The sequence below is a fragment of the Athene cunicularia genome, assembly GCF_003259725.1.
Source record: "Athene cunicularia isolate RWA chromosome 2 unlocalized genomic scaffold, athCun1 chr2_part1, whole genome shotgun sequence".
In the NCBI taxonomy this organism is placed as follows: domain Eukaryota; kingdom Metazoa; phylum Chordata; class Aves; order Strigiformes; family Strigidae; genus Athene; species Athene cunicularia.
Genome location: NW_020799095.1, coordinates 97,480,109 through 97,496,140, shown reverse-complemented (window position 1 = coordinate 97,496,140; position 16,032 = coordinate 97,480,109). Strand labels below are relative to the sequence as shown.

At 37.6% G+C, this 16,032-nt stretch overlaps 1 protein-coding gene across 1 annotated transcript in view; it reads left to right on the top strand.

The window, feature by feature from the left end:
- Positions 1-16,032, top strand: part of GNAL (G protein subunit alpha L) — a 122,733-nt gene that overhangs the window by 49,916 nt on the left and 56,785 nt on the right. The window contains exon 5 of the mRNA XM_026841548.1: positions 13,231-13,328. Coding sequence (XP_026697349.1) covers positions 13,231-13,328 — 98 coding nt within the window. The remainder of the gene's footprint in view (positions 1-13,230; positions 13,329-16,032) is intronic.

Genomic DNA, 16,032 nt, shown 5'->3' with positions numbered 1-16,032 from the left:
GAAAGCCACAACTTGAAAACAGAAACAACTGTATGTGAGGAAAAGCATTTATGTTTAACCAAATGTGTCATAGACCCAGTGTGACTGATTTTGAAGAACTGGTTGGAGTCTCAAGTTCTCCAAGTCAATACCTTTTTTTTTTTTTTTCCTGGAAATAAAACAGCTTTTCCTTTTTATAGTTAAAAATGTATTGTTTGCTTTAAATGTACATGTTCTCCAGATATATTGAACTATTTCACAGTTTTAAGGTTTGGACTGACTGCCAACTGATAATTTCACTTCTAGTATTTACATACATTTTCTAGTTTAACTGCAGGAAAAGTCTTTGATGGAAATAACAAAGAATGCTCTTTCCCTCAGTGGTGAAATGCATTTCAACTTGAAAAATGAAAAAAGCTATGGATCAATAAACAATTGATCAATGGACACATAGAGAGGAAGAAAAGTTTTGGGTGTATTTATTCAATGAAAAGTTACTGCTGGTGATTTTACTACCTTCAGTTCTCAAAAATTTATGGTTGCTTAAAGGCTATATTCTACAATGCAACTGCTCCTAGTATCCTTCAAGGAGATATTTAAAGACTCAGGAATAGCCTGTATGCATTTGTAGCCCAGCTGTTACCTTCTCTTTCAATCATATACAGGAAGTAAGGTATCTGAAAAAACACTTCAGCATGGAGTTTCCATAGAAATTTAGAGTGATTGCTGCTTGAAGAAGTTGTTTCTGTGTTTCATTTTAGAGTTGGTTGGTTGGTTGGTTTCTGTTAACAGAAGGCAATGAAAGTCTTTGTCTGAATTACCTTCACATTGTTTCAAGGCCTTGCTTATAATTTGCACATATCTATCTGAGCTTTTCTTTCCCGATCCAGCTGAGTTAAATTAGTTCACTTTTTTCTTCTGCCAGGTATAACGTCCGGTGGCTCATTTTTATTCACGTACAACCAGCCATCTTGCCTGGAGATTGATGGTGGCCCTGTTGTGGCTCTGACAGGCTCTGTGGCACGAGTAGTATCTGAAGGAAGCTGGGAGAGAAAGTGCGGGGAGGCTTCTTGGGGACTTGCATGGTGGTCTCACCTCAGTTGCTGCATGTTGGGAGGGAGTCCAGTATCACTGACTTCAAACTTGCTAGCTCTGTTTTACTTCAGTAAGCACTACTTCAGTTGGTGGCAGTTTGATTTTAATTAATCCAAAGAAATGCATTTTCTACCATTTCTGAGATGAGTGTGAATCATTTCCTTCTGTTTAAGAAGCTCTGTTAATATTTGCCTTTTAAACTGAGGAATTACCTGGGTTTATTTCACTCAATTCAATTATTTTATCTCATGTCCCTGCTTCAACATCGTGTATTGAGATTCATTAACAGTTCTTTGGCAGTCAGAAGACACTAATCATCTGTTTACAATATTGATCAGCAGCTTTCATGTTAGATTACATTTGAAGTGAGAAATAATCCTGCAGCGAATAGTAAATAAAAGACTGGGAAGAAAGGGAAGAAGCTAGTTTAGGCTACATAAAGTAGTTTTTTTCAGATACCCTGGAAACGTCTGCATCCCAATAAGCTGGACCTGCTTAACAGCTTCCATCTCTGAAATTCCAGCAGAATTTCCCATCCACAAGTAGTTCTTTGGTCATGTATATAAATAAAGATGGAGATTTCTGTTCCTACAGATAGATTCCTGTTGGCTTCCAGGCAGTTTCTGAGTTGCAAGAATATTTATGGGACAGTAAAAAATACTTGGGTTCTGGTGCATCAGCCATTTCATTTGTTACCATATATATGTTATTTCTATATTACACATAATAGGATGTTATTATCTCAGTTCTTTAAAATGACGTACTTTGCAGAATGGAAATTAAGAACTAAACACTAGGAATTAGAGTCTTAATTTTCTGAAGTCACTGGCTAAATTTCTTCTGAAGTAGTCTGAAATTTCTGGGGCTCATCAACACTAGATTCATGGGGGCTGGCACTAGAGAATATTAAAAATTATATAAAATGTGGCCAAGATTTACTTAAGAATATGTGCTGGTTTTCAGAGCTTTATTAAGACACCTTAGTCTTACTGAATAATAAGATAGAGTAGTTCTGCATTTATAAAAGTTGTGAGCACATGCCTTCAAACAATGGGGTTCCTTTAAAGTATATTACTTTGATAGTCAGAATTACTAGTTCCTGCAGTTGTATCCACAGTCTTTTCCCAGAAGAGCTCTTAAAGGCAACAACCATCAGATAGAAAAGACAGAAGAGTTTTTTCCTTTGGAATCCTTATTCATATACTTGTATCTACATTTGTGGTTGTTAATTTCCAAAATTTTGTTCACTGAAACTCAGTTTAGTTTAGGGACAGAGATAATAATAAAGACTTGTATTTCCTTTTCCTACTATTGTAAGTATTTCATAATAAGTTACTGTGTGGAAGCTAGTCTGGTTTTTGCACATGGATGAGGACAGGAGAAAATGTCAAAAAGAGAGATAAAAAGTTGAAGAATTTAGATAAAACTTGTGCGGGGAAGTAGAAGGCTAAATTGATCTGGCAGCAGAGGGCTGGCTTCTCCATTACTTTCTGATTTAATTATAAGAGTTGCTTAAGTTGTGGATGCTGCCTGTTGTCGCATGATGTTGCCTGCATTTATTTCCGAATCAAATCTATAAGAGGAAATGAGAGTTCTTGGTCCTTGCAAACCACTTGTCTGGTAGGAAATCACTTACAAATAATCAAGTGCATACTAGAGCATGAAATAGTTCCTTGATATATGACCTTCAAAACTGGTTTAAGGAAAACAGTTGAAGCTGTGAGTAGTAGAAACTTTTTGTACTGGAATAATTTTAAGCTGCAGCCTTGTGTTTTTTCATCTCACTCGATGGTTGTCTTCACTATAAAACTGTGTTTACAGAAGCGGCAGGAGTTCCCTGTGGGCAGGGGCAGGAGAGCTGCCTGGGGACGGGGGAGAGCCACGTTCCTCACCTTTGTACTCCACCAGTCTGACTTTGTTGAGGTTATCCCCACCATCCGAGTCATGAAAACCGAGGCAGACTTGTAAGAAGGGCTGAGAGCACCACAGGAGTAACTTGCATAGGGGTCAAGTTCTCATTGTCAGAAAGTGACAAAGGGCCCATTTAGCTTTATGTCTTCAAAGCAGTGGGCAAGAATTAACTGTGTGATTTTCACTGCTCAGTGAAATAATAATCCACCAGAGGATCTCAATTTTTTTGTACTGATTTGTGCCAAAGTGCATGACATGGAAAAAGACGACTGCCTTACTATATAGCTCATAAAAAATGTGATCTGATACAATAGTACTGTGTTTAAAATTGTAGAGGATTCAGGTCCAGCTCTGCCATGTCACAGCATGTAAGTTATTATTATTGGCTTGTGTTTTAAAAAAAAAAAATCTTGATAATATTTCCTGCCATGCAGTGCCTGAAGTTTACCAATTTATAATACATGTCTTACAGCAATACTTCTCACTTCCATAACAGTCCCTTCATCCCTTCATCAGGGATTGTAGAGTGGCTTGTACATATTCACTGACGAGACATTATATTGACTTATAAGAATATGAAGTATGTTTGTTGCAGTTTGTTATAGAGGCCCAGGAGTTAAATGATTGCAGAACCAGAAGCAGTAACAAAACTGCTGTGAGTTGATTTTCTGTCCTCTACTGAATGGACTCTGCTCTGTCTAGTCTTGCCTAATTAGATAATGATTCAAATTTTGATGTACAGAATCTGTACACTTTGCAGTGCCATTATTGCTTTTGATAAACAGCAAGCAAACATCTCCCAGTACAGGTGACACCCACATTCTGTGGTTTTGAGTAATTTTTCCAGTTTGAAAGCTCAGCTCTACAAAGACAACTGTGTAATCAGCATCTTGATCACCTGGATAAACTACTTGTTGTCAAATTTTGTGAAGTTATGACATATTTCTGATTCTTCTATTTGGTCAGTACCAGGAAGTTCTGTGTGTTCTTCAGCACTTGCAGATGTCATCATCTGTTGACTGCAAAAAATTTTCCTTGAGGGAATTAAAATACTTACCTTTTTCTTTTCACAAGTGCTGCAGAAAAGCAAAGGTCAGCAATTTTGGAGGATTGTGTAACACACCTATAACTATTTTCACAAATAATTTGAGAGGCCTTTTTTAAAAAAAATTAAGGGCTTTATGTGCATTCAGGGAGAAGTCCTAACATAGACAAAATTAGAATACTTTCAAGGAAAAGAATGTTCACGAGCTTCACATCCTCTGTTCAACACATTTTTTAGGCAGTACATACACTAAGTAATTTGCTTAAATTATTTCTCCTGCTTTCCTTAGTAGAGAGCTTGATGGCCCCCTCAAAATAGCAGGTAAGCAGCAGTGTTCGAAGAATTTGTGATGGCAGACTGAAAGTTGAAATACACAGTTAAAATGGAAACTAGAAGATTGAACCAGAGGTTTTTTGTTTTAAGTACGATAAAAGCTGCATTTTTAACTCAGAAAAAAAAAAAAAAGCCACTATTTAATAAGTAGTGAAGAAAAAACATGGAACTGCTCTTTGACTTATAATGCGTTTTTACATTTCCTATGTTACCCACTATGCTGGCCCCAAAAATCATGGTTTTATTTCTGGTTTTGCTAGTATGATCTAAAGAACTTTCAGACCTTATTTCAGTGTTTGGCCCATACAAGTTTGAAAAATGTATTAATATATTTCTCAGACTTTGTAGATGAGTTCTGTGGTCTACAAAAGTGAACCTGTTGATTTCTGTAAAATAAGATGGCATATGGAACATGTTTCTAGCAGGTAGAAATAGAACTGCTAAGGCAATCAGGCTGATACTGTAACTGTACACACTTCTTGGAAATGTAGCATAGAGTAAGAGCTTTAAAGTCAAGTCACAAAAATAGTTCAAGAAAGGGACATAGAATGTAGTGTGCTGGTTGCACTGCTGGTTTTTGAACACTGTCAGTGAGCTCCACAATTCATACGTTTTGTCTAGCTATGATGGCATGTGGTAGCTGTGTGAAAGTACTGCTTTTATATGTTTATAAATGCTGTTTGTTTCCCCAGCTTCTTTCCTTATATTTCCAAGTTGGAAAAGATTCTCCTAGGAGTTAATAAACTAATTTTGTTTTCTTGGAACATAAGATACCCCAATACAAGAGTGTTCTGTGACGGTGTTATTTACCATCCTCCCATTTCAGTTCTAATGAACTGAAGTTACACTTAGTGCAGCCTGATCGTGCTTCAAGGCTGTTGCCTCCAGCCTAAAAAAGGCAAAACAAGTCCAATGAACAGGGAGAGAAGGCAGATCTGGATGTATTATTCTGTTAACTCTCTTTGATAGATCCAAAGTTAGGTTTCAGAGGAGGGTTAGAGGCCAAACTGCTTCTTTGCCTATCAGAATGAGTCACTAACTAGCAAAGTGATTACATTGATTATTGCACACCTACAAATAACAACAGAAAACACCTTGCAGGGGGTGGAGGTTGTACTTTTCCTAAAGGTTTCTGTATAATTAATCTAATGTAAGTACTGATGCTTTAGAAACATCTGAACCCTACTGTTAAGCATGGTCCTTGCATGCCAGTTGCCCACTCCTACATGGTTTCAGTGTTTCTCATGCTATTGCTTGGGTGCTAATGAAGGTTTTGACGCCACTGCTGTTGAAAAAATTCAAGTCATGTATTCTGCTTTTATTTTTAAATTGTAACTCTCTCTGCTTGTCTTTGTTGCGGGCATTAGGAGTTTGAGCAGCTGCATTTTGTATACCTACAGCAAAACAGCTCCCTTGTTAGGCAGAACATTTCATAAAGGATTAAGAAGTGAAGCTGGCTGAGCCATAGGGGACACTTTTGTCTCATAAACAAGAGACTGATTATCAAGAGACTGTACTTGTTTGTGGAAGAGGTAACTGAGCAGGCTTCCTTCTCTCTTGGGTGTCTTACCTGGTACTTTACACCATAATTTCTGCATTAAATCCATTTAAAAATTTTTGTTCCTACAGTTTACAGTTGATGTTTGGGGGTGAAGAGTATTTTTAATAGAAAATGAGTTGCTACACTTGGCACAAGCAAACCAGTACTAGCTGGAGGCACTGGGGCGAATTGTCACTCACCGTCTGTTCTGAGTTTCTTGTAACATCAGTTTACAACCACCTCAGTTAAACACTGGGTTAAGATTAACTTCAGGCTCTCAAAATTAAGATTACCTATGCAACACCTCTATATACAAGATTATGCGGATAGCTTTTTAGATTTTGTTTTTTTCTATAAGGCCCTGTGTCTTGCACTGCAGAGAAAAGCACAGGCAATGGAAAATAAATGCTATGCAAAAGATTGCAATTAAAGTTTGTATGTATGACTTAAATTTGCCTCCCTACTGCCCACCTGATTTACTGCATAGTGTAAAAATACCCCTTTTTTTATTCTCATCATTCACCCTGAAGTCCCGGGTGTTATTCTGAGTTTTTTCTCTAAGCAATTTTACATTATCACTTTTATTATACATTATTTATAGTATTACCATACCTTCCTAAACCAAAAGCAGATCATTTATTCTTTGCTACATACTAAAAAATCTTAGCTGATGGATTACATTATGTTGAGCTGCCATGTATATTTTATAGTGAGATAATCATATGTGATTTAAAGACTTTGAGAGACGAAGAAACTATCATGTATAGCAGTACCTCCTATTTGGAGGTTCAGAGATGCTTATACAGGGTAAACATGATGGTAGACTGTAGAAAAACCCAGTGTAATGGAATGTGTCATTAGTCTCCACAGGGAAAAGTGATTTTCTTTCTTTGACCAGATTTGTAGCTCTCTAATTATTATATTGTTCATTACATTTAGAAACACTGAGATTTTTCTCTTGTTATTTTTTTCCCTTTCTCCTTAGAAGTTGTGTTGTAGAGAAAGTTAAATTTAAAGCAGAATCCAGTCACAACAGCAGTGCTGGGAAGGTTTGTCTCAGTTTCCCAGTGCACAAGTCTGGAATTAATGAGAAAATGAGCATCAAGAAAAAAAATAGAACCTAACAGATACAGGAGTGGAACTCTTAAATTTAAATTACCCTAATCTTAATCTGAGTATCCGAGAACTATTTGCAGCAAATAGAGGTTGTAGAGGGCTTGCAAGAGAGTCCTGGAGCTGGAAAAGTAGCTTTTGCTTTATCCTGTAAAAGTCCAGGTTTTACTTGGCTGAAATACAAACTTTTTTAAACTGCTATTCTTCTGTTACTTTACATGGTTTATGCTACAAAACCGAACGGAATACTGATATGCTAATCGGATTTGTGGCATCTGTAGCAGCCAGTGCAGCAGCAGCCTCCCCAACATCCCCAGGAGCCACGAAGTTTTCTGGATTGTGAGGGGGGAGCTCAGCTGAGCTTCCCTTTGCCCAGGATGCTGTCCCCCCTGGTCATCCCCCAGACACTGCAGAGAAAAGGGCTTCCTCACAGCTCACTGAGAAGTGGAGAAAGCTAGGTTAGAGTCTTTCCTCCTAGTCATCTCTCCCAGGCTATGTTGCTTCCCATCCTGCCCTGTAACAGCACAGCATCCTGCTGCTTTCTCTTGCTGCCATGCTCAGCAGCTTGGGCTGCAGACTGATGGATCCAGTTCAGTTTTGAGCTCAGATGTGGTACACAAAAAAGAGTCCTTAAAGGGGTATTGTTTGCGGAGTCAGTCATGTCACATTTAGAAAACCATGAAGGTAGTTTGCTTATGCAACCTTAACTTGACTCCACTGGGTGTCATCCTTATGGTATTACAGTGTTACCCGTCAGTTGTCACTCTTTTATTCCACAAAACTTTTCCACGGTTGTGTGGATGGGAGGCTGGAACTGCTTATATACCCCCTGCCCTGTGCATTGGGGAGTACACTCCGCTCGACAGGGAGGCACATACCTCCCTTCCCATATGGATTGTGCGGATCATTTTGTGCTTCAGTCATTGTTGAGAGTTTAGGAGGTGTTAGGATGGGAATTTTTAATGCATTGTGTGATTACTTTTTGTTTGGTTAAGTACATGAGAGAAGTAGTAACTGAAATTCAGAATAGAAGTGACGACTTCATTTCACACCCACTGTGGCAGAACTATGAAAATGTGTAACGTTTGCCACTTCTTTAAATGGTTGTCAGGCTAATCAGACAGGTTTAATCTGTGTTTTAGATCAGAAATTGTCTCACAGTTTAGGAGAATAACAGAGTGAATTTTAGATTGAGGGAGAGCGATCTTATTTCACATTGATCTAAGCAGCTGTTTCCAGGTTTACAGTATAGTAACAGAAGAAATACACAGAGTAAAAAATACAGTAGAGTCTTCCACATCCCAGTTTCTGGGAGACTCAAAGGTGACATCAGGATAGCTATTAAATGTACACTCCATCTGGAAGGAAGACAGAAAGGAATCTTAATAGAATAAAAATTGTGTTCCTTACCTAACATGAACTTTTGTGGTTTGTAAAGCAATTAGATGAAAAGTTCTGTTTCCAAAATACATAAAGATTTGTTTGTGAAGATATGTCATTGTTTAATCATCACTAATATTTATTCCCAATTTAGACAGCTGAAAATTGAAACAAGTCCATTTTTTAGCTACTTGAAAATTTTTTGTAGGAGTTATAATGGAGGGTGGTTTCTAAGGTAACCTACCAATAAATAAGTTTATTTCCAAAATAAGGAAAATTAAATTTCAAGAACATTCTGTAACTTCTAGTAAGACAAAGCTGAAAAACAGTGCTCTGAGACTTAGCTGTAGTGCATCTGCATTTGTTATCTGTATTGGTTTCTTGGAATGTTTTGTATAGGGATATATTCCTTCGGTTTTTTTCAACCTAAAAATGTTACTTTGGGATAGATGAGTAAAAATATTTCTACAAGACCTTTATAAAATGTAGTAAATGTAGTAAAAATACAATCACATCAGTGATATCAGCTGAGGGTGTTTCTATATTTATGTATATCTTAACTTACTTTGTTCTGAAAAAAAAAAAAAAAAAGGAATGATAACCTGCTTACATCACTGCATGATTTCTAGATGATGCATGAATATTTATATACAGCAAAAATTATCTGCTAGTGAAAAGGAAGCTTTGGAATGCAGGGATGAGTTTTTTGGATTGTCTTGGGAAAAGTGGAAAATTTTCAGATAATTTTATATTAGTAAATATTTGAGATGTTGTGTGTCACAACTTCCTTTTGATCATATCAAAATTTTGGTATGGTCTCATGATACTATACATTTTTAGGTAACTGGTGTAAATTAATGTGTGTAAAGTAAAAAATACCTGTAATTCATGAGACCTATAACTTGTGAGACCTGAGGCATCATCATTTACTTCTCTAATGCTCTAATTAAATTACTACATCATAAAAGATATTAATAGTTTCATATATATATATATATATATATATATATATATATATATTAATAGGTGCAAATACTTGTATGCCTCTGTCCCTAAGGAAGAGTTTGGATGAAACAGCTCTGTTTTGTTTGATGTTCATAGATATGTCACGATGTAGGTGGTTTTCTGCTTTCATAGTACATTATTCCTGGTTCTCTTCAGCATACTAAATATTTTTAGTAGATTTCAGTGACTGATCTGATAGAGGTCAGCTACATGTGCTTGCAGACCAAGTGCATGAGATGCCCCTAGTGATTTTCCATGTCCCTGTTTTCTCGTGTCCCAGTTGAGGTTCCTTAAAGGACCTGCCTTATGACTTCTAAGAACTTCTGAAGAGCCACTTTCCAGAAGTCAGGCCCTTAAGAGAATCTTAGTTTGGCCATCTCAGAACATAAACTGCTAAAGTCACAACTTTCTCTTAAAACCTTATTTGTGTGTACTGACCTAAGGTAATGTTTTGTATATAGTTCCCTGCCCCTCAGAAACATCAACTGAAACGTTTTAGACCATCTTCCTTTATCAGCCAGAGCAAATCCTAATTCTCTGTCCTTTGAATTACCCTGGCTCTTCCCCATGATGGGTATTGCCAAATGTGGCTACCACCCAAGATTACTGCAGCCCCAAGAGCAGGTGCTGCAGGTCAGGCTTAGGACAAAGCCCACACCTTCATTAGCTCACTAGTGCCTGCTTGCCAACAAGGTGGTCATGATGTGGCTACAGCAGGAGGAGGAGGTGATAGACATTGGGGTCTATAGGAATGAGTCATGGGAATTGGGGATTGGGGAGCGGTTACTAAAAGGCCAGTCAGACAAAAGGGGCTTGGTTTGCAGAGGTTGAAGGTAGTGTGGTGACTGGTATCTGGATGTTGTCCTTGCAGTGGAGAGTAGGTTGGGATCCTGACATGTTTGGCATGTGTGAGCAGGATCCTCCTGTGTGATTAACTGTGTGTGATGGGAGCCTTCATCAGTTGAGAAGAAAAAATACTGAAGAACTTGAAGCAGACAAGAAAGGGGTTAAAAACAAGTGTGAAAAGTTGGATCATGGCACTTGGTGTCTTGCAATGAAGCAGGATTTTTCTGGAAGGCTTTAGTCACCTGGGAAAGAAGGATTTGGATAGCTGTGTGGGAGGCAATTTGCAGGCAAGTGTACTCCTCTGCAGTAGATCGGTACATTTTAATGAGGTAAGTATATTTGCTCCATTTTATAGGATTTGCTTTGGACTAGAAGTCTGGAAGTCGTTTTTAAATAGGCTGCTTTGAGATATAATGGTCAGGTGGAAATATTTGAAGCATATAATATGGAAACCCTGTATTTACAACATACTTGTAAAGTCTCAGAAGCTGAACTGAAAAGATTGCCTTTTTTCCAGAAGAGATTTTTAAGAGTAAATAAAGCTCATAGAGAGGATGTAAAACCAGAAGTGAAGTTAGAAACTACTGTAGCTATGTAATTTTATTTATTTATTTATTTACATCTGCAGCCATCTCTCAATCCATCCCACCCCGCAGGAAAGGGTGCTTTCACACTGACATCCTTCTCTTCTCATCCCCTTCCCGTAGGCTGTGTGGGGCTGAATGGAGCCATTTTTCAAGTGTAGGTTCCCCTCAGAGATGGCTTTCCAGGCAGATGAGAATTCCCACCCACCGAAGGCAAGGAGGGGAAGGCAGCCACATTGTGCTTGGGCACTGCACCTGCAGCAGGAGGGAGAGCTGGGGTCATACACCTACCCATCGAAGCAGGTGGGAGAGCTGGGTCCTTTTACATCCAGACCCTGATGTTTATCCAGAGCTCACTCTTTCCATTGAGGAGGCCCTGCCTTTCTTTGGACAAAGATGCCAGCAAGTCAGATGCATTCAGCTGATGCTCTACCTATCTTATCAAGCATAAGCTTCAAGTTTGAGGAATGTTCCATGTTTTCTAGTATTTCTACTTTTGGCTTTTTCAGTTCTTCCCTTTTCTTGTAGTCATGCTCCTTGTTATTTGTGTCCGCTTTCTCCTGCTACTTACTTAGTTTGATGTCTTGTCCTTTCCTGAGCTTGTTTTTGCTTTCCTTCTGCTGTAGGAGCAGAGAGTTTATAATAGCCATAGCATAACTTCAAAAAGGGGGATCGGCAGTGTTTCAAACAATTGTTACATAAGTCATTAAACTAACAAAGACAAAATAAACATGTCCTCATGGTGAAGAAGTAAATTTCAAGGGCACTATAAGCCAATCTCTAGTGTTTCTTCCTCTCTTCTTCTAAGACTTTCTACAAAGGTTTTTCGCACCTGCTTTAATATCTTTTCTCTAAAGTTTTGAAAACGTCTTAAAGAATAGAATTTCTCTCTCTACATTGTGCACAATATAGTTGAAAGAATAAAAGTATTTCAGGGGTTATTCAGGACTACTGTAGCCATGGTCAAAGTTTAACTAAATAAATGTCAGTACTAGTTTGTTCTGAAAACCTTGTCTTGTGTTTTGCCTTTCCCTGAAAACATCACCAGCAGGTCACAGACAGTTGCTGAAGAAGTGTCACCTTTTGGGGCACCTCACAGGTGTGGCCTGCAAGGTTGGGAAACCCATACAGAGCAGAAGTGAATTCACTGTGTTGCCAAGATCTTTCACTACAAACTTTGTCCTATGAGAGAAGCTTTTAATCCTGAAAAGGTGTGGGGAGGGACTGGCAAACAACTTCAGAAAGTTTCAGAAATCACATATTTATACAACATTTTGGCAGGATCATGAAGTGAATAGTGATATTACACCCATTTTATACAGAGCCAAATTGAATTGTGGAAAAGCAGCTTACTAAGTTTCGCAAATTTATGACTAACCAAAAGGATTCTGATTATTTGGTAGCAGCGTTGAGGTGTTAAGAGATGACAAACTTCGGTGTTTAAGGTGACGTGCTACTTTAACGATTTGGTTTGAGGGAGGAAAGACTCAATCACGTAATAAAGGAAATACTAATTTGTCCAACCATTCTTCATTTGATTTAGAAAGCTGTAGCTGGAAAAACTCAGTTATGGTTTGACTTACCAGTAATTTTATAACATAAAACGGACTCCCAGCTTTAAAACAAGCTAGAGCATGTGAGGTTCTACAGCAGGGTGCTCTGGAGGAGCAGAGAAACCAGCAGGCAGGGTTGGACCTACTGCTCTACATGTGTGCGTTTTATACAACAGAGCTAGGGCTTCACCGTCACTATGGACAGCTTTGATTCCTCTTTCAAATAATTCTGAAATAAGCTTGCTGGCAGATATTTCTGGATTGGGTTGCCTGGCATAGCTGCTAGGAAAAGCACATTGTGCCAGGCAGCTGCTTGGAGGAAGTGGTGTTGAGCAAAGACTCTGAAAGTCTTGCAATCAAATTATTATATTGCATGGGAAAATACCAAGCAGTGGAAAGTTGTGTTTTTCAGGAAAAATTACACAATCTTTTTAAAGTTACAGACTGGTTCTTTCTCTGGGAAGCTAATGTTTATAAACTGAGCAGCTTTTTGCGTCACGTTTTTGCCTTTTCCATCATAGAAGCATAAATTCAGTTAAAAAATAAGTGAACATGCTTCTAGGTAACTTTCATACTTAGAGTAAATTGTCTGTAAATATGGACTGGCATGAATTTTGAAGACAGTCTTCATTACATATCATGCACTGGAAACTGTCAGCAGCTCTATGTTCAGTATATTTTACTGCAATTTTCTTAATAAATGTTTATTGCTTTTCTTCTTAAAGGTGTAATCTATCATTCTGCAGAAGTATAAAGCATGAAGGTTGGGGGGAAGAAGCAACACATAGATTGAGGATTAAAAGGGTTGAGAAATGTTCTCTTATTTGTTGCATTTCCAATTTTCAGGAATTCTTTGAACATGCAAAAAAGCTCTGGGATGATGAAGGCGTAAAGGCATGCTTCGAGAGGTCAAATGAGTATCAACTGATTGACTGTGCACAGTAGTAAGTATTTATTTTTATTGAATTAATAGCCAAGAATGTAATAATCTATAACAAATTAGAAAATATATTTATATTAACAAGATCTGAGAGTTTTGCATTCTCTGTATAGGCTGAGCATGTTTAGCAAACTGATTGTTTTATCATAGTTTGCCATTATTATCCAACTAAATATTCTGCCTCATATGTTTAACAGCTAATATAGAAGAGTGTGAAATTAAAATTAAAATGCTTTTAAGTATCTTTATTCCATTCAAAATTATTTACATAGAATCATTTCAATTGAAACTGTTAAGTTTAAAAAATGTAGAGCCTGTCTGAGGAAAATGCTTTGTTGTAAATTCTGAGACCCAGACAGTGCTGAAATTGCTCTGTGTTTTCACATTTCATTAAAGCTTCTGAGATTTTTACCTAACCAGATGCTTACTTGCGTTACTAAATCTCTTTTCAGGGGGGAAAAAATGATAAGCAGTATTCCATTAAAGATGGTAGTACATTTGGTATTCTCTCCTTCATATACATCAAGTGAGGCAGTACATGTGTACCTAACACAGTCATAATCCTTAAATGGGTTCATCTGAATGGAAGCGTTTGAAAAGAGATGTGTAGTAGATTGTGAGGTGCAAATGATAAATACATAGTACATTGATGAAAACAGATTAATCAGGAAATAGTCCATTAACATGCCATGGCTACAAAACTCAGCTGTCCTCGGTAATAACCCAGCTCTGAATTAGACTTTGACCAAAAATATATATTTCATGTGAACTGCTATTGTGAAAATGTGTACTCTTACAGATGCTATGTGATTTAGGGTTTTCAGAGAACACACTCTAGTGTGTTATGATTTGTCTAATTGGCTGTATGGTCAGCAGCAATGCCACAAGTCCGTTGTAGCACTCAGTGTTTCGTTTTTCTGTCCTCTCTGCACTTGGTGCCAAGGCTGAAGCAGAGGAAGCAGACCATGTTGCTAAAGGACTTGTCGCGCTTCTGCCACAATGGGGAATTTTAGTGCTGCGGGTCATAGTTTCTTTCCCCTCTTTCCAGACTATGTTTGGGAAGGAGAAGGATCCAGTAATGATTCATCAGCACATGGAAGCGAGAGAAAATTACATATGTGTAGGAAAGAACCTCAGTGGACTGAATTTACCAAAACTTGGGCATTTGCTCACAATCCAGACTGGCTAGAAATGAAAGCAGTGGTTGTACAAAAAAAAAAAAACCCAAACAACTAGAAAGCTGTCCTAAACTGTTATCAGTGGATTTCCCTTCTGCCCTCACCCACCACCACGACCATGGTACAGATCTGAGCTATGCTTGCTGAAAAGTCCGGACTGACTGTTTATGATATCTATTAATACACTGAAATAAGACATCAGACCAAGAAAATAGAATAATGACATGTATTTACAATGAATGTATATAAAACTTACTTTACTGATCAGTAAATGTGTCTCCCAGTCTTGCTTTGGAAAACAGTGCTGAAAGGACCAGGCAAAAAAGGAAGACACTGAATTATAGTATTAATGGTACTGTGCTTTCCTTTAAAAATAATTATGCCTATCTACAGGCTTTGACACGGAGAAGAATGTTAAGTCGTGTTATGTCCAAAACCGAAACACAAATGGGGGGATAAAATGATCCAGAGACATAAAACTAAATCCTACCACCTTTTTTTCCTAAAAGTTTAAAGGGTCTTTTCCTGTGTATCTTTCTCCATATCTTCTAACTGGCTTGCTTTTTCTTTATTCTGAGATTATTTATTATGGTAGTAAATATAACAGTTGCATAATTCTTCACCTTCAAGACACTTTATGAAATGGTATTTGATACTTATATATCCCATGGGTATATCTGTGCTCTTTCCGTTTCATGATCTACCTGAAAATGTAATAGCTAAGTGACTTACCCACATTTACAAGCCTTTAGTCTTAGAGGAGAACTTGAAACTCAGGAATATCCATGTCATTGATCAGATCAAACAGCCTTTTTCTCACAGGTATTGATGATTTAAAATGGTGAAGTGTAATGTTAACAGAAAGAAGATACTAAAAATACACCCAACTTTTATCTTCCCTGCCATCATTCCTTTAAAGATTTAAAAGTTGCGTGTCTTTGTTGTATGCATGTGTTTATATATTGCATAGCAATGGTAGTTGCTTTACCCAGTAGAACATTTTTGTGCTAGCATTGGATGGACCTTTCTCAGAGTGGTGGGGTCATATCTGCCTTGCAACTGACAGAACCTGTGAGACTAGGTTAGAAATAAAATTCTGATACACACATATGTTTTCTTATGTACTCTTAGAAAATACTGTAAGGGTGCTGTCTTTCTGGCTCAGCAGGAGCAGATGGCATTTCTCTCAGAAACTGCCCATTGTCATCTTTAGTTGGTAAGGGAAGAAAAGGAAGAAGCATAATGCTGATACACATGCTTACTGTGGGAATTTTGAAACATCTGCAGCGTTTTCATTACACTGACATTGGGAGAGAGCATCTCACACCATCAGCTAAATCTTAGTATTTTACTTGGTAGTGAAGGAAAAACATTATCAGTAGGTCACTACTAATTTCTTTGCTTTAAAAAAAAAAAAAAAAAAAAAAGCAACAACAACAAAAAAAACACCGAAGCAAAACCAAAAAAATCCCATCATATGTTAAAAATATCATTGGACTACAAGTTGGGTGGCTGACTTAAAAATACTGA